Here is a 19,038-nt window from a genome sequence, read left to right on the forward strand (position 1 = left end):
AGGAACTGTATTAGGAGCAACTGCAGAATTCTGCCTGGGGGGAATAGAAGCGTGGAGCTGGGCCTCAGGTAAACTGGGAGGAAGGACAAACCTCCTTTTTTCTGTCCCTTTTCTTTCTGTGAGACTGATGAGAGATGCATGCTGTGACACTGATAAGGGACACTCCCCACAGCACCTGCACTTGGAAAGGAGATGAGCTGCAGGCCCCTGCCCCAGGTGGGATTTGCTGCCTCAGAGGGTACTCATGGAGTGGGCTGAGCTTAGTTCACATTTGTTCCTGTGAATGAACGGGACTTGGGCAGGGGCATCAGCAGCACTCAGAGAACTCGTTATTCCATACCGACTCCCACGTACCACCCCTGCAGGTTCTAACTCAGTAGGTCTCCGAACCTGTATTTGTGACAAACCCACCAAGTGATTGTGACAGGTGGCCAGGTTTGGGGATCTTAAAAGGCTTGCCTTGGTGAGTTCTTCCTTAAAGCACAATTTCAGTGACAGGAGGCTAAGGATCAAAAGAGAATGAGGCATATTACAAATGTTGAGTTTATTTGAGCAGAAATTTATTCGAATTCGATAGCAGCAAGCTGGAAGTGGTTAGGAACACTTCACCTACAGGAGCTTGGGGTAAAGACCTTTATAGAGGAGCTGAATCAAAGCAAGGATATTGTTTAATTGGCTACCCCTTAAGCTGTTGCCTTATTTGGAAAAGCCTGGTTGGCTGTTTGTGATTGGTTGTCCTTAGATTCTTGGTCTCTGAACCTGGAGGAACTCACAGGCTTGGGTTTTGGTTTGCTTAGGTAGGCTGCTAAGGTATTAGAACCAACCCCGTCTAACAGCTCCCTTATTTAGTTAATTTAAAGAAGATACAGGGCTATGGGAATATTGGTGAGAAGACCTGGAGGGTTCAGGGTGGTCCGTGCCCTGGTGGGGGGGCAACCACAAACTGGGGCAGCTTTCTGGGCTGTGGTCCAGAGCCCACGTGAGACTGTGCTGAGACTGGATAGAGTTGTGTCCATTGCCAATGAGCTGAGGGCAAAGGCCAAATGGAAGGCCAGGATCCTTGGTCCTAGGACACCTTGGTCCTGGGAGCTGGGACCAGTATACCCATGTCCTACAAACACCAGGGCACAGAAAATGAAATGACTGCCTGCCTATATAGCCAGGCATCAAAGGCTGGGCTGCTTTTGTCAGAATTCCACAAAAGTCAACATAGTCCAACCCGGCTGAACATAAAACCAATTCATGAATGGATGGAGCATATCCTACATGCTTCTAAGTGCTGTCCATGTACTCATTTCATCCTGATAACAGCCCCATGAGCAAGAAAATAATCCAATATCATAGCCTTTGTACAGATAAAGAAGATGAGAAAGGTCAAGTACCTCACCGAGGTGTACACAGCTAACCAGTTCAAACACAAATCCTCAGGGGGCCAAATACACATGTAGCATTGATTAGACCTGCTAATCCATGGTATCATTATGGAAAATATTTCTCTGCATTATCATGATTTATCAATTGTTATCCATCATTAATGAAGATGACCTCGGAATAGGATGGTGAGTTAGTGACTCTCTAACTCGAGAGCTTTTACACACAGCCCCTGCTTATTTTGGCTGTTTATTTGCTCTGCAAATTGTACAAATAAGATTTTTTTTAAATCCCTGACTGGTGTTGGTGGATTTTACTCTCTATTCTGCCATGTCATGTTCAGGGACTCCAAAGTCATTGTTCAATTTCTTTAGGCAAACAAACTGGAAGAGACCAGAGAGACGGCACAGAGAGGTTATGAAAAACCAGGGGAGCAGGGGAAGGTGGGAAACATTCTCCGATGGAAATGGCAATGGACTTGGAGCCAGCCTAAGGTCTTACGTGCCTTAATTTCTCAGAGTATCAGTTTTCACATCTGTAAAATGGCAGTAAAGATTGTCATCTTGCTAGGTGGCTGTGATGTTTGAGGTTATTATATTCAACACATAAGTGCAATGAAACTGAGGAGCTTGAAGTCACACTTTGCAGGGTGTGGATCTGTGTCTGGGTGTGACTAAGGGCCATACTTGCACCCTGGAATCTATCCTTCAGGAGCACGAACCCCAGCTGTCCTACATGTAACTCAAGTCAAACTTCCAACCCAGAAGGGCCTTTCTGTGTCACTCCGGGCACCCGGTCAATTCTCAAGGGCAGGAGATGGAGGCACATCACCCACCTCCCTCTGCCATCTTGGTTTGACCCTGGAGAGTGAGGAGCTGCACTTCAGGAAGGGTGAGTCTGCCTTGTCCTGTCTTTTTTTTTGTGGCTTGTGACTGGCAGAACCTGATATACAATTGCAACACGAGAGAGAAATAATGTGTGTGTTTGTTTAATATTTTGAGCACTTGAGTCCATTTAATGTAGGTTTAAAAGAGGCCAGGGCTTCAGCTTCCATTCATTCTCATGTACTCTGATGGAAAAACGGTTCATGCTGCTAAGATCTCATTGGCTTTATTCAATGATCTTCATGAGTCAGTGTCCAAGCTAGCAGATAAAAAGGAGCTCCAAGGAGCTCTGCTAAATGAAAGACTTTTATAGGCAGAAGGGAGCAGGAATGAGGAGGTTATACTGGCAAAAAAAAAAAGAGGACTAATTTTTGTAAGGTTACTTTCCTTTAGCGAATGGCTGGAGTCTATCAGGCAGATTCTCTGATCAACGGTTCCTGATTGACTGGTTTAGGACTCCATTTCTGGGAGAGCCCAAAATGTAATTAATTCTTGTAATGAAGACTTTGGCACATGAATTTATGCTTAGTAAACAAATAATTATTGTTTTATTGATTCATTTATGTATACCATCATTAAGGCATTTGGTTTTTAAACCAACTTTTGACTACTTTCAGCAAGTCAGGAATTGAGCTCTATAATTAGACTGTAAATTCTGCAGAAGTGAGTGTCTCATTTCTTCGAGTTTCCTGAAAACCCTGCACAGTTCTGGGCACATTGGCGGTCCACCTCCTAGGTCTATACAACTATTATGTCCTTGGAAAATGAGTAAAATAAACTTTGGGAGGGGGTACATTTCTCGGTTGTTGAACTGGCTACTAAATGAAGTCTATTATGAAGCCCTTTGCAAAGCGAATTCCTCCCTTCTTCATGCATTGTCCCCGAAGAACTGGAAATTTCCTAGATCGCGTTAGCGGACATTATGTCGGCACGTTTTTTGATGCTTCCGACGTCACCCGACGTCGAGCCACGAATAACCCAGCCTCCCGCTAGGGGGCGCGCGACTGCACCCGGAGCGTCCACCCTCACTGCGCAGGCTCCGTCTAGGAGTGGGCGGGAATCCCCTGCCGACCCGCGTGACGTCAGTGGAGGATGCGGCCCGCCGGCCCACCCGGAGCTCCGTCGCTCGCAGCTGAAGTAGGTTGCGAGAGGGAGACGGCGGCTGCTGCTCCGCAGCGTTTGGAAGATGGCGCCTCCGGTGACGGAAAGGGGGCTGAAGAGCGTGGTGTGGCAGAGTGAGTGCAGTGGGGCGGGGGCCGAGAGAGAGAGAGAGGAGGCCGGAGGCGCCGCCACGCTCGGCCCGGCTTTCCTGCCGAAGACCGGCGTTCTCCCAGGGAGCAGCCGCGGGCACTTGTTGCTTCGGGGTCCCGGTCCCAGTGAGGACTTCTTCCTTCCTTCGCAGCCCTGTTTCTTGGCCGCGTGGGGGTGGGAGGGGTGCGGGAGACGCGGCCTTCTTGCTCGCGTGGGCAGCCCCTCGCCCCGGCCGGCGCGGGCCCGGAGCCCCGGCCCAGCGTTTCCTCCCGCGGGCCCCGCTCTCGCAGCTCCGCTCTCGCAGCTCCGCGGCCGCTCCGGTCCGCGACGTCTCCGGTCGGGACGGTGCGAGCCCCGTGTCTGCCCGCCCCGCCCCTGCTCCCCACGCTGGAGTGTCCGAACACTGCTGCTTTTTCGTCGTGTTAGTACCGGGGAGGGGTTTACAACCATCGTTTTCAGTGTCCTTAAAGAAAAACGTACTGTCAAAACACAGCCTCCTTCCTCTATTCCCGAAGGGCCCCACTTTTTGTCCTCAGTCCCGGAGAAGGGACCCCTGGAATGGGTCCTCCCGGGCAAAGCCGCGCCCTCGCCTCCGCCCCGCGCGCGCCGGGCACTCCCTGCTGCGCGGACCGTGCTTTCTGCCGGTCGCTGACGTTCTGCCCTTTCACCCGGGACTTGCGGAAAAGTCGCCGCAGACCTAGGCCTGCGGGGTTGGAGAAGGGACGCAACCGCCCGACGGGGAGAACCCTCGTTGCTGGGCACTGCTGGGTGCAGAGTAATTATGGTTTGGTAGTGGCAGGCAAGCAACATCCAATTAGTGTGTCTGACCCCGGCTTGTTGGGCGAAGACCAGAAATGACCGAGTTAAAATTCTGGGAGTTACAGAGTTCCTTGGGTGAAATGAACCCCAGATCAGTAACTTGCATTGTGCTTAACATACCAGGTGCTAAAACCCAGTGTGTAAAGAGAAGGGAAAAGAAAAAAAGTTAGGGAAAAAAATCTTTTTAAAAATTGGATAGTTATAAGGTTGACATTTCGTTTTTCAAGATTTACGTGGCTGACTTAACAATATATGGCATTGCTCTAAAATTGTAATTGCAGTTAAATACATTCATGTGAAAATGAGTAAGGAATTGTGTCGTAGAAATACTTTCCAAGATGTATAATGGTCCTTAGTATCAGCATTTATCGGGGGTAGGGGGGTGGGGGGAAAGGCTAGTGATAGTAATGTCAGTCTCGAGAGCGTGGAACTGGGCAGGAGAAGGAGAGTTTAGTAAGAAAGTTTCCATGTTGTGCTGTTAACCTCCCGCGGTAGCGCCAGGATATCCAGATGGAGTGTGGAATACAGAAGACAGGAGACTGCAGGGAAGGAAAGAGATAGAAGAGTTTAGAACAGCCCTGGCTGGCGTGGCTCAGTTGGTTGGAGCAGTTGTCCCATAGACCGAAGGGTTGCAGGTTCAGTTCCTGGTTAGGGCACATGCCCAGGTGACAGGTCCCAACCCTGGTTGGGTGTGTACCAGAAGGCAGCCGATTGATGTTTCTCTCTCTTTCCCCATCTCTCGCTAAAAGTACTGGGAAAAAAAGTCCTCAGGTGAGGATTAAAAAAATGTTCTTTTAAATAGTTCTTAGAATCTTTGTGTAAATAGAAACATAACTGAAAGACAAGAGGATGATCATTCAGCATTTGGAGAGCAGAAGGAGAGAAAGAAAGAAGGGGGAGGCCTCTGAGATGTTGGGGTCTGAAAGAGGGTGGAGGAGTCTCCTTAGAGGTAGGAGAATCACGCGTGTGACCCAGAAAATGTGTTGCTGGGTTGAAGATGATACAGTTAGGTTAGGGTAGAAAGCTAAGTAACCTTCAGTTTACCCACACAGTAGGGAGAAAAGAACTAATTATTTTGAACATTCATTCTGTGCCAGGTACTCTTTACATACATTAAAACTTAGTAAGTTTTAATCTCTGATCCACAGCTGTTACAACAGTTGAACTATGCAAAAATAGTCAAAAGTCAAAACAACCCACTGTCCATAGATAAATAACATGTGGCATATTCAGACAATGGAATATTATTAGTCAGTAAAAAGGAGTGAAGTGCTGGTAAGTGCTGCAATATTGATGAACCTTGAAAAAGTAGGCCACATGAAAGAAGCTAGTCACAAAGAATCACATACTGTGTGGCTCCACTTATATGAAATATCCAGGAGCCAATCCCCGACAGATACCAAGGGACAACTGTAGTTGATATCTTTTTGGGGAGTCAAAAGTTATACACGGATTTTTGACTGCACAGAGGTGGTGCCCCTAACTCCCACGTTGTTCAAAGTCAACTATATATGGTATGCAAATTATATCTCAAAGCTATTTAAAAAATCCTAATACAGCTATTAAATATAGACATAGTTTCACACCATGGTCTTTTGGCTGTAGAGTTAAGGTGTGAACTGTGACTTTCTGTGTTTAAACCTTAGTTCAGAGCCCAGTGTGGTGCAGTAGCCTCTTAACAGCCTTCAAGTCTTCAGTCTTTCTCACTCCAGTCCACCTGGCTGGTAGCTGCCCAAATAATTTTTCTGGAACAGCGCTCTGCTGTGATCTGCTTGAACACCTGCAGAAACAGTCCCCACCCTGCCCCAGTTGCCCAAAGATCATTTAAAAGTCTGCTTTTGAAGACATACCCTGGCCCCAACCTACTTGTTACCTGCTTTTCCCTGTGTAATCTTGATGTTCAGCTAGCCGGTACTATGTACTCATGTCTAAATCTTCTGCCTCCACATCCTGATGCCAGTTGCCCTGTTCTTCCCCTTTCTAAATTTTAGCCAGTCTTCAAGTCTCAGTTCAGCTGAGGCTACTACCTCCATAGTGGCTTCTCATTTTAACTTAGCCTCTTATATTTCTGTAGCATTTAGTTTATGCTTCTCAAATGGCACGCCTCACTGCTGCCTAATGTGAGTAGCTTTCTGAAGGCAGGCTCACTATTGTGTCTTCCGGAGCTTAAAATTCAGAACAGGCCCTAGCAAAATGCAGTGGTAAACAATGCTCGTTACAAGTAAACAGTAGATCAGTTTATAAATTTCCCCCATTTTTTGCTACCTGAAGTCCCCACTTATTCAATAAATACGATTGAATCCGTAGGGACTATAGCAGTTCCTATGAAGGCAGACACGTTCCCAGCCTTCTCAAAACTTGCATTCAAATGGGGAATAATAGAAAATAAATATGCAAACAAAGAATAAACATTATTTTAGTTTGTGATAAACAGAGAAGGGCTATGTTAGGTAGGTGGATCAGGAAAGGTATCTCTGAACAGGTGACATTTGAGCTGAGACCTAAAACATTAGAAGGAACCAGCCTTTAAGGACTACCTGTTAAAAACAACAACAACTAATATTTTGAGTGCAAAAGGCTATATTTATTTATAAAACTAATTCCCATACTTAAAATGCTTGGTATTCCTCATTTGTCACTTTTTATTACAGGGAAGTGTTGGCAAAAATATCACTGATTAAAGGTTTTAAATAAAAATATGTTGAAGTTTATTTAGGAAGTCAATACACCACAAAAAACCCCTCCAGTAATTAAATCAACCAAAAGCAGTTTGAGGCCACCTCTCTTTTTTTCCTGTTATTCAGTACAGTCTTTTTGCTTTCTTGTCTATACACACTAGTCTAATGCAATGTCTGTAATTCAGATTTTAGAGGCAACAGAGTAAATGAACCTGGAAAAATTACAAGTAAAAGTAATCACAATCTATTGAGCCAATTCTTTAAAGAAAGAAACGGGTTTTATTTATTTATTTTGAGAGAGAGGGGAAAGGAGGGAAAAAGAGAGAGAGAAAAACATCAATTGGTTGCCTCTCATGGGCCCCCAACCAGGGACCAGGCCCGTAACCCAGGCATGTGCCCTGACGGGGAACTGAACCAGCAGCCTGTGTGTCATTTTTGACTTTTTTAAAACATTGGCATATTTTCCACGCTCCTTCATAATGTTTGTATTAATATTTTTAATCATTATTAAATACATTGATGTGGCAAAAAAAATTAATAGCAGAAAATATTGTAAAATAACAATAATCTAGCTGTCAACCCAGACCCCATCTTTCCTCTCCAGAGATAACCAACAATCTTAGGTTTTTTCTGAATTCTTCTTGAAGTTTTGCTGTGGCCAGGTAGCTCTGTTGGTTAGAGTGCTTCTGGATACACCAAGGTTGTGGGTTCTATCCCCAGTCAGGGCACATGCAAGAAGTAACCAATGAATGCATAAATAAGTAGAACAAAAAACAAAAACAATGTCTCTCCCTCTCTCCCCCCCTTTTTCTTTCTCTCCCCCCCTTCCTCTCCCTCCCCACTTTACTCCCTCTCTCCCTTTCCTTTCCTCTATCTAAAATATTAGTAAGTACAAAATAAATTCTTAAAGTTTTCTATGCAAATATAAGCACATATAAACTATGTTTTGGCTTTAATTAGTGACTTTTGTCCTATGTCTTTTTTTCATTCTGGTCACTTCTTTAACTATAATCTCAGTTTGAGGCATGTAGGTGCTTAGTCTTACATTGTGTAATTGAATTCAGTCCAGGGAGAGATGGGCTATCAGATTTGTGGAAAGTTGAAGGACTGCTCCGGTAACGGGAAGTGGGGAGAAGTTGGTCAAAGAGTACAGTCTTCAGTTAGAGGCTGAGTAAATTCTGGGGGTTACAGTGCTGTGTGGTATACCTGAAAGTTGCTCAGAGAGTAGACCTTAAGTATTCCCACCCCCCAAAAGAAATGGAATTATGGGAAATGATGGAATTGTTAACTAACATTAAGGTGGTAATTATACTGTAATATATGTTTATCAAATCAACACCTATACTTTATACAGTGTTACATGTCAATTATTTCTCAGTAACATTGGGGAAAAGGAACTGAGGGACCGACTTGGTAGGTGAAACTCTGATGATGAGTATGGTCTCTGAGGAAGAGTTCAGAGCAAGCCCTGCAAAAGTAAGAGAACTGAGCCCTGGGATATAGCCATGTTGAGAGTGCTCGAGGAATGGACATAGGTCAGGTAGTTTTCATTGGTGTTTAAAGGAAACACCTTTTTAGTTCTATAATGTTAGGTGATGCGGTTTCCTTTGATTCCTGTCCAAACATATCCTACCTGTGACCATACCACTTTTTATTGATACCCCTAATCTCTGTCCACAAAACTAGTTCGTTCTTTATTATTTATTTTTAGGATGCCTACACTGACTGTCTAGGTATCCCTCAGATTCTAAGGCAGCACTCTCTAGTAGAAATACAATGCAAGCCACATATGTAATTAAAAATTTCCTAGTAGTCACATTATAAACCAGTAAAAAGAAACAGGTAAAATTAATTTTAATATATTTGGTTTAACACAGTATATCCAAAATTATCATTTGAGCATATAATCAATAGGAAAAATATTTTACATTCTTTTTTTGTGCAAAGTCTTTGACATTTGGTGTGTAATTTGTATTTGCAGGATATCCCAGTCAGGCTAGCCGCATTTCAAGTGCTTAATAGCCCCATGTGACTAGTTTCTACCATAGAGGACAGCGCAGTTTCTAAGGGTTTAAAGACTAAAGAGATGAGTTCTGCCTGGGGAACTCTTCAGTCTGTTCCACTGTGAATTCCATGAGCATTCATTTCTTAAGAGAAGGACATATATCGAATAAAAAACAAGCAAAAGGTCTGAGTTTTCAGTTTGTTTGAGGTATGCATACAGGAATAAAGAAAGGGAAGTAGCATAGTATTTCAGTGTTGAACTCTGTCTGAAAAAATCCTTTGTTTTTGCCTGTAGAGTATCAGAAACCATTGCTTTGTGCCTAGCTTATGGTTCAATACTTTAGGCTTTTGCCACAGTACTCATATAACATTACAGTCTTCCTAGCAAACACATGAACACCTTAACTAATATTTCTTAACACTTTCAAACCTTCTCAATTACAATAAAACCTTCCAGATCACAGTTTTTATGATGAGTATTAGTAACTCTTAATAAATATACCCTGTGCTTCAACATGTCATTCTAACATGATTTATAATATGATGCCAAAAATTTGATGGTAAATTTCCAAAAGCATTAACTTAAAACAAACATAAATTGACCCCAGCTGGTAGCTCAGTTAATTAGAATGTTGTCCCAATTCACCAAGGTTGTGGGTTTGATACCTGGTTAGAGCACATACAAGAAACAACCAATGAATGCATCAATAAGTGGAACAACAAATCATTGTTTCTCTGCCTCTCACCCCGCCCTCTTCCTCTTTCTCTCTCAAATTAATAAATAAAAAGTGTATAAATTAGGAAATAGAAAAGTTTAAATGAATTATATAAACATTTTTATTACCAAGAATTAATGAGTTACTATAATTTACATTTTAATTATGTTCGTTACCTAATGCATAGTACTACAGTTTTCCAAGTAAATCGAAGATTAATAGAACCTAGTAAATGTGGGAGTTACCTTAAAGTAGAGTAATAGATATTTTTGTGAATTGCCTATGTGAATTCTTTTACTTAATACATAAGAAAAAACAGTAAACTAATTTTAAAAATATATTTAGATTAGTTTTGAAAATCATTGCAAGAAACATATTGATAATTATTGATTATAAATTAAGACCAGATATTATATATTTGTATCCTTATACTGTGATCTATTTTATGCAAATTATAATGTGAATCAGGAAGACAATTACTTAACTAGTTTTGATTACATCTGATGATGTAATTCATCAATGGGCTAGTTAGGGGTTTTCCTGTGGGTATTTTTTTGTTTAGTTTTCATCTTGCTTACTTGGGATTTAAGTAAATAAGGAAAAACAAATCAGGTAATACTTTAAGAAATATTTTCCAGATGATTATATACTTAAATATATTAGCTTTTTTTATTATACTCTTATTCAAAAAAGTTTAAAAATATATTACAGTTTAAGTGTTACCATATAGGCTAGGTTATAAAGAGAAATGGAATTTTACATAGAGTTTAACAAGTATATATGCTTTTTATGTAGCTTAGCAGAATTTCAAATTGGTTATTTTCCCAGCCATTTTGGACCTTTTGAGTACTTATTCTATTACTATATTTCTAACTGTTGATAAAAATTCCTAAATAATTCTTTTCTTTTTTTCAGAGATAAAAGCAACAGTATTTGATGACTGCAAGAAAGAAGATGAATGGAAGGTAGAATTTGCATATTTGCGCTTATATTGAGTCCTTAAATATATCGTCCTTGTTATACTTCTGTAAGAGTATGGAGTCTGGAACCAAACCACTGTGTTCAGATCCTAGGTTCACTTGATAGCTATGGCTTCTTAGGCAAATTACTTGATCTCTCTATGCCTCTGTTTCCTTGTTTATAAAATGAGGATATTAGTACCTCATAGAGTACTTGTAAATATTAAGATGAATTAATCCATGTACAGTGCTTAAAACAGTGACTTGAACAATTATTATTCTACAAGTGGCATTTTATAGTTTTAAGAAAATTTGATGTTAAAAATTTGATTTTTAAAAAATTTGATGTTAAAAATGAAACATAACATTCCTTTAAAATGAATGTTCTCCACTCAAAGTGGAAATATTTTCACTTGCTCACTTGTATATAATAACTGCACATATGTATACTGAGAAACTAAATCTCCAGGTCATGCAAGTTAAAAGATGAGATAATTCTGCCTACTGTCCTGATATCTTAATTTTATGTTACAAAAAGTTTATGAGTTTGAGTAGGTTTAGTGGATTAAATTCTGTTTTTTTTTAATTCTTATCAAATGTTTATACTTTTTTTAAATTTATATTCAATTTAAGATAATGCTTTTAGATGAATTCACCACTAAGCTTTTGGCATCGTGTTGCAAAATGACAGACCTACTGGCAGAGGGTGTAACTGGTAAGTGTTATGAGTACTCATCGGGAAAGCTTTATTGTGATTGAGAAGGTTCGAAGTGTCAATAGATTTTAGTGGGTAATTGTGTTTGTAAGGGGCTGTGCTTTATTTTTTTAGTAACTCTGGCCATAATAATTACACTGGACATTCTTTTCTTAGTGAAACTTCAGAATAACCTCTGTAATTCAGGTTTTCCTCCCATCAGCTGAGGCATAATTAAGTGCCCCGAAGTTAGTTGCCTTGTTAAGTTTGTTCTCCAAATTTTTTACTCTTACATATTTGCTACAGGTTTGTATGTTGATATACTAGGTTTGCCTCAGTGTTTTGATGAATGTTCGTGGTTTATATGAATTGCTTTTAAATGGGGGGTAAGATTTATGTCATAAAATCAGCTTTTGTATACAATCATGTCATACTGACTTTGTAAGTTTCTCTTTATTACCTAGAAATGAAGCAATGAATTATAAGTTTAAGTCAGCTTTAGTATATGATTATGGAAAAAATCATGCTGCTACAAGTTGTTTTCTGTGTCACCTTGGACAGGTTATTTAACTTCCTTAAACCTCAGTATCCTCATTTGTAAAATTCTTATAGGGTTATTATGATGTTTCCCAGATAATTCATGTAAAGTGCTTAGCCTGGTGTCTAGTGTCATACTTGCTGTTATTGAAGTAGAATATTTTTAAAAAGAAGCACATATTTAATTTTGAATGCATTTTCTTGGTTTCCCGTGGCACGTTGACTGCTTATGCTGGGGGACCTGACAGGAAAGAACTGCTTGTTTCTCATGATGAGCACTTAGCCCAGAGTCTAGTCTTAGGAAAACACATTTTTAAGATTTCTTACTTTATCAAAGAAAGAAAAAATGTTAAACCCAAGATATGTAAATATTTCCCTATTATTATAGATAAGTAGTATAGTATTATTTATTTTCAAAATGTTTTCAATGGATATTTATTTGGTTATATAAAATGACTTTTTTTTGTTAGTTGTAGAGAATATTTATAAGAATCGAGAACCTGTGAGACAAATGAAAGCTCTTTATTTTATCTCTCCAACATCAAAGGTGAGTATTTTCAATCTTTAAAAAGATGTTTTTCAGTCTTTTTACTAACGATACGATTTTTCTGACAGAAAATTCAAAGTATAATAAAATACCCTTTATTAGAAAAATAGTGCCATAAACTGGTTTGCTTAGGATTTTTTCTGTGTTAGAAGATTGTTTCATTTGCACTCTTCTCACTAAAAATATGTAAGTGAAAAACTCCCATCTCTTGCATATGAGAAAGCAGAATTTAATTGTATAAACTGTTAGCATTTCTTTGAATAACTTCTTACTCGTGCAGTTCCTAGTTAGCCATAATTTGAAAAAAGATTGTATTGTTTATTTTTAGAGAGAGGGGAAGGGAGGGAGAAAAGGAAACATTGATGTGAGAGAGAAACATTGATCAGTTGCCTCCTATACCCATCCCAACTAGGGGCCCAACCCACAACCCAGGCACATGCCCTGAGTGGGAATCAAACCCATGACCTTTCATGTGGCAGGATGGCACCCAAACAACTGAGCCGCACCAGTCAGGGCAGCCGTAATTTTTTAGAGGATTAGAATGTACTTAAAAGAAGTAATCTTTGGCCCTGGCTGTTGTGGCTCAGTAGATTGAGTGCAGGCCTGTGAACCAGAGAGTCACCAGTTCGATTCCCAGTCAGGGCACATGCCTGGGTTGTGGGGCAGGTCCCCAGTAGGGGGCGCATGAGAGACATTCACACATTGATGTTTCTCTCTCCCCTTCCCCTCTCCCTAAAAATAAATCTTAAAGAAAAAAGTAATCTTTGATTAATTTTTTAATTTATCTTAGTGATTTTCTTAGTATGCATGTATATACATATTCATGCATGTATGTGTACGTGTGTGTGTGTATATTTTATGTCAAAAGAATTTCTTTAGTTTATAATCCAGCCATGATTTAACTCATAACTTAAAGCCAAACTTTTAGAGCTAAATAAAGTATCAAGTTCCTTTATTCTGTACAATGTCTAAGAATACATTTTCTAACACATCCTTTGGCTTATTCCCACCTAGAATGTTAATTTGGCAATACCAGTTCCTTTTCTTTTAACTCTGGCAGACAGTAGGAAAAAACCTATATATTCACTATTTAGTCTCTACATACCAGCTGCTGGGGGGTTTTAATGACATTTTATATCTTAATTCATGATATCAATTCATAAAATAAAATTTATGATTGGAAAAGATGCAAGCTAAAAGTGTCATTTTTCACCAACTAAATTGGCAGAGGGATTTTCTAAAACTATATATGTATATGTATATAAATCTTGTATTCTAGCTATCGGTATGTAATGGAGCACATACCAGTATAAACTGCTAGTGGGAGCATAGATTGAGACAGCCTTTTTGGAAAATAATTTGCTGTTCTTAATCAAGAAGCTTAAAGCATCCATATATTCAAGTTTATTATAAAGAAGTAATCAAATAAATGGTTATGTTATATTCCTAGCATAAATAAATACAGTTAAATTCTTAGCATTAACAATTAATGGTATGAAAGACTGTGGCCATTGAAAATGAGATTTCTAGGAAATTTTAATGCTCTAGGTAAAAACCTATTTTTTCATGTCAAGTGACAAAAGCAGAACACAAAATTATATATTCAATGAAAGAGCAAAGGGTTTTGTACCTGAATGTGACTCCTTTTTCTATTCCACAACCAACTCTAGTTTCTCTTCCTGCCCTTCATCAAGTACCTGTTGGGTCCTACAGGCTTCTGGGTACAAGTGAGGCCTTGGACTCCTCGCAGACTAGTGGAGAAACCAGGGCGAGCCTTCTTTCCTCAGGGCTGGGAAAGCACCTGGAGACCAGATCAGATAGTTCCTGTCAAGGATCATGAAATGATAGATTTCAGGAAGAGTTTGGCGCTAAGAGGTCTGTGAATCCCAGGGCAAAAGTCAGTTGGGTGTCTCAGAAAAGCCCTGATGGTTTGCTTTTATGCCTCTAGCCCACAGGAAGCAAAGCTGTTTGCCTTTCTCCGGTGGTGGAAATGCCTCTATTTAGGGTACTCCACCAACCAAACCTAAGGCTCAAGTGAGTTGGCCAAGGAAAGCAACCAGGTCAAGCTGCTAGAGAGAGGAAGTTCAGTTAAGAATAAAGAGAACACACATCTAGCAAAATACAGCTGCTTGGAGAGGAGGAGGACGGTCTGAACAGAGAAATAGTACACATAATGAGATTCCAGTTAGCACATAAAAACTTCCTGAAGCTCAGAAGTGGGATTTCCCAGGTAAACAGTTAATTGAAGACAAGGATAATCACTACTGAAATTTGAATAATAGTCTAGAAGATCAAAATGGAATATCTGTCTATAAGCAAAAACAAACTCCCGGACATCATGGGGAAAAAGAGACTTGAGGGATAGATTCATGAGTACTGACAGAAATACAGAGAGAATGCAGAAAACAGAATGAGGAGAGAATGGTTCTAGAAGTTCCAGCAGGAGCAGAAGGGACAGATGAAGGAGAATTAAATCTTTGTTCTTATTTTTTGCTTCCAGACCACTGTATCTTTAAAACAAGCAGTGTTGAGTCATGTCCTGCCAGGCTTTCTGACCTGCTATTCCTTCTTGCAGTAATCTGCCAGCCTCTGGGTTTTCATTCTGACCCCTTGACAGTTTTAGCTCCTAGTCCACTGTCATTCTCTTCCCTTTGCCAGTCGTCATCTCAGAGGTTTCAGTATCTGGGAGGGTAATACTTCCAGTACCTTCGTTGACCTGTCAGTTCCCCAATCTGTTGCCTGCCAGTGGTCTTGTCTTCTGTGTCGCTGCAGCTTCCCAGCCACTTGAGCATTCCTAGATTCCTCACTGCAAAACAGCACTCTGTTCACACACATCACCTTTTTGTGTAATACCCTTCTAGCAATCACTGGCTAGACAACATAGCGTCTTAGGAGTTAAACTTTTAGATGGCTAAGGTTTTATTTTAGCATTGAAATAAAATAATCTTAGTTATTGCAAAAGCTATTGTACTTAAATTAGCATTTAGTAAAATATATATTAACATCTCACTTTTTTTTAAGTCCGTAGACTGTTTTTTACGTGATTTTCCAAGTAAATCGGAGAACAAATACAAAGCAGCATATATATACTTCACTGACTGTAAGTAGCTTTGTAAGTCATTGCTTCATTGTTAACAATTCTGTTAATTACAAAGTATTTGTTATAATATTCCAATACTAGTGACTTTCTGTTTATTCTAATTAGGTTAGAAGAAATCAAAAATATAAGATCATATGTATCCTAATTCATGTGAAGGTGATAGAAAATTAAAAGAAATCATCCCAAGCTAGTTTCAAAAGATAGTCATTTTTGCCAGGGGGTTGGTGGAAAGGACTATCCCTCAAATTCTGTGCTGATGACAGGAAGAATTCTTTTTTTTTTCTTTTTTAAAGATCTTATGTTACTTTTTAGAGAGAGGGGAAGGAGAAGGAGAGAAACATCAGTGTGAGAGAGATACATTGATCAGTTGCCTGACACATGCTCCTAATTAGGGACTTGGCCCACAACCCAGGCATGTTCCCTGACTGGGAATCGAACCAGCAACTTTCTGGTTTGCAGTCTGGTGCTCAGTCCACTGAGCCACACCAGCCAGGGCAAGAAGAATTCATTTTTGAATGAATGTTTCAACTGGGGATTTGATTATATTATAAAAAATAAGGCCCTTTGGGAGGGCACTGAAGAAACTGCCATCTGTTTGGCAAATACTAAGGGAGCAAATCAATCACATTTCCCTTACTATGCCGTATGTTCAAATAGTACCTAAACAAAAGCATCACAGAGAAGTCCAGAAACACACATCATTCTGTTTTATATTATATCTTACATAATTACACTACAAAGTAAAAATGTCATTGATCTAAGTTAGGTCTTGGTCTCTTGAGGCTAAAGAATTTCATGTTAAAAGACACTGGGAACCAGTGGCTGATATTCTAACCTAGATTTAATGGAACTGTAAACAGGTAGGTTAAAAGGGGGAAGGAAAAAAAGGAACCCTGATGTCCAGAACTTACTGACATCAGAGGAGTTCCCGTAATTACAGGGAAAAAAACAAGAGTTGCTATGGTATGGCTACACTTAGTGACTGACTTAGAAAAGTAATGTAAATTCCTAAGAAGTTCTGAAAGCCTTACAAAATTTTGTTAAGTCATGAGTTAGCACCTGATTTCCCTTCCTGACACTTTTAGTTTGCTCTGTTAGCAGCTGCCTGAGGAAATACATCGTAGGTCATGGTGGGTGTGAATGGGGAAATTGGAAGTTCTGGTGCAGGCCTCTTGACCAGCGTGTGTCGGCTCTGTAAAGTGAAGGACAGTATTTGTCTCTGTCCTCATAGCAGATTACTTTGTGAAAGTCAGTAATTTATATTTACAAAATTCTTAGATGTTACAATGATTTATTCAAAACAGTAAAAATTTAAATGGAATTATATGCTTTAATTTTTTTCTTTTATCCTCTCAGTTTGTCCTGATAGTCTCTTTAACAAAATTAAGGCTTCGTGCTCCAAGTCGATAAGAAGATGTAAAGAAATAAATATCTCCTTCATTCCACTTGAATCTCAGGTACTTTCTATTTTGTTTTTAATTTTAGTTCATAATGGATTTTAAAATTTGGTTTTATGAGCTTATGTATTAATAAGGGATATATTACTTATGTGTTTTTAAATGTTTTACTTATGTATTTGGTAAATTTTGAACAGTTCACAACATTTCCCGTGGTGAAGGGAAGAACACGAGCACTTTATTAGAGTACAGCATTAATAATGCAAGTGGAGCTTACATATTACATCCACCACTAAGTCCTGTACATGTCCAGTTTCACAGCACAGTTAGAACATGAGACCAGACGGTTTTGAGCACGGTCTCTGTTAGAGGACCAGGAGCTGCACAGGCACAGGTGGGTTAAGCCCCAGCTCAGCCTTCGGCCGTGTGACGCCTGCTGCTGTTGTGATGGGTTGTGTTCTGAGAAAGGAGTGACTACATGTGGAAGGAAATGCAAGGAAGTTCTCATAATTCATCAGTTAACCTATAATGTTTATTGCATACCTACTTTTACACTCAATCCATTATGTTAGGCTAAGAGGGATTACTGTTATTTTTAAAAAATAAAAATTAGTTTAGTGGGGAACTCTCAACCCCAATTAGAAAGCTGCTGCTTTTGTATTCTTCAAATGACACAATAATAGTAAATCTCTAATCTGAGACCTTGCACATAAGTAAATGCTTTTTTTAGTTGAATAAGTAGGTCTTTGAGGTCACTGTATATATAGTAAGACCAGTACTATGGTACAATGTTGTGTCTTTTTAGGAAGTATTTCTCTATTTTAAGGACATGAAAAGTATAAGCTAAAGCATTGAAGATATGTATCAACTATGGAACATTTCTAAGTTATTCTCTACAAGATTTTTAGTGTATGCCAAATATATGGACCAATTTTGGCTTTGTTATATTTGTTTTTGCTGGGTATTAGATTTTTACTTCAGTTCGACTACCTCAGATTCCTTCATATGTTGCACAGGCAGTGAAAAGCAAACGGTGCTATCTGTGTGTGAAACAAGAGTTGAAGGGCGGAGGTAGGCTAAGCAGGAAAGGAGAGTGAGAAAAGAGGGGATGAAATCCCGATGGCCGGGAGAAGGAGATTTGATTAAGGTGAAGACACAGTTGTTTCAGAAAACAACATCGTTAGTGCAAATGTTGTTTTAATGTCCCACATAATAGCTGCATTTTTCTTGATATATTTTTAAAAATCAGGTCTCCAAATTGACAGCGTGACCTTTTTTTGGCTTCACTTAGGTATATACTCTTGATGTACCAGATGCATTCTATTACTGTTATAGTCCAGACCCCAGTAATGCATATGGAAAAGATGCTGTAATGGAAGCGATGGCTGAGCAGATAGTTACAGTATGTGCCACCCTGGATGAAAATCCCGGAGTAAGGTATAAAAGGTAAGTCGTTCAGTAGCATCTCCTTATGTTATGTGTTCTGTTTGCTCTCCAGAATAGAGGTGAGTAATCTCCGTGCTTATGTGCATTGGTTTGCAGAATTTTTCTTGCAAAATTATGCTGTATTTATAGAAGATTCAAAGTTTGATGTTTAAATTTTAGAGTAACCAATGGCCTCTGCTGCTGAATTTTAGAGCTTACATTTGGTATGACTTACAGGCCTAATTTTTCATGAGTTTAAGGAAAGCTTAGAGGAAATGCCTGTGTTGTCATATAGAGACTGCAGTCTTACCTTTAATGTTTCATTAAATTCCCCCCAAATTTCAGTGGCCGTATTATCTGGATAGCAGTCATAGTGTCTAAGTGTCTGTGGTATCTAATCCTAGTAGTGATCTTAAATAAAGACTTTGGGGATTTTTTTAAGATGTAAAGTTTGACTTTAGTACCATGTACTTTTATTTACGTGCTTTATTTTTAAAAATAAAGTTTACTGCAAAAATGATATGTATATGGCTTGATAAATCATTCCAAAGTGAACATAACATCTAACATACCCCACCAAGAAATGGAACATTAACAGCATCTCAGTTACTAGCCCCTCTTCCCTCCCCTCAGGCAATTACTATCCTGACTTCTGA

The 19,038-nt window shown here is 39.6% G+C and overlaps 1 protein-coding gene across 2 annotated transcripts in view; it reads left to right on the forward strand.

Annotated features, from left to right (window-relative positions):
* The first annotated feature begins 3,351 nt into the window (after positions 1-3,351).
* The window catches only part of STXBP3 (syntaxin binding protein 3), a 35,676-nt gene continuing 19,989 nt past the window's right edge, over positions 3,352-19,038 (forward strand). Inside the window, exons 1-7 of one of the 2 annotated variants that reach the window (XM_024570342.3) lie at positions 3,352-3,490; positions 10,639-10,688; positions 11,316-11,397; positions 12,384-12,460; positions 15,482-15,560; positions 16,917-17,017; positions 18,249-18,403. In XM_024570342.3, coding sequence (XP_024426110.1) covers positions 3,442-3,490; positions 10,639-10,688; positions 11,316-11,397; positions 12,384-12,460; positions 15,482-15,560; positions 16,917-17,017; positions 18,249-18,403 — 593 coding nt within the window. In that variant the 5' untranslated portion in view covers positions 3,352-3,441. The remainder of the gene's footprint in view (positions 3,491-10,638; positions 10,689-11,315; positions 11,398-12,383; positions 12,461-15,481; positions 15,561-16,916; positions 17,018-18,248; positions 18,404-19,038) is intronic. The other variant, XM_024570343.4, reaches the window with a different exon arrangement.

The sequence above is a fragment of the Desmodus rotundus genome, chromosome 12 (genome assembly GCF_022682495.2).
Source record: "Desmodus rotundus isolate HL8 chromosome 12, HLdesRot8A.1, whole genome shotgun sequence".
NCBI classification, from domain to species: Eukaryota; Metazoa; Chordata; class Mammalia; order Chiroptera; family Phyllostomidae; genus Desmodus; species Desmodus rotundus.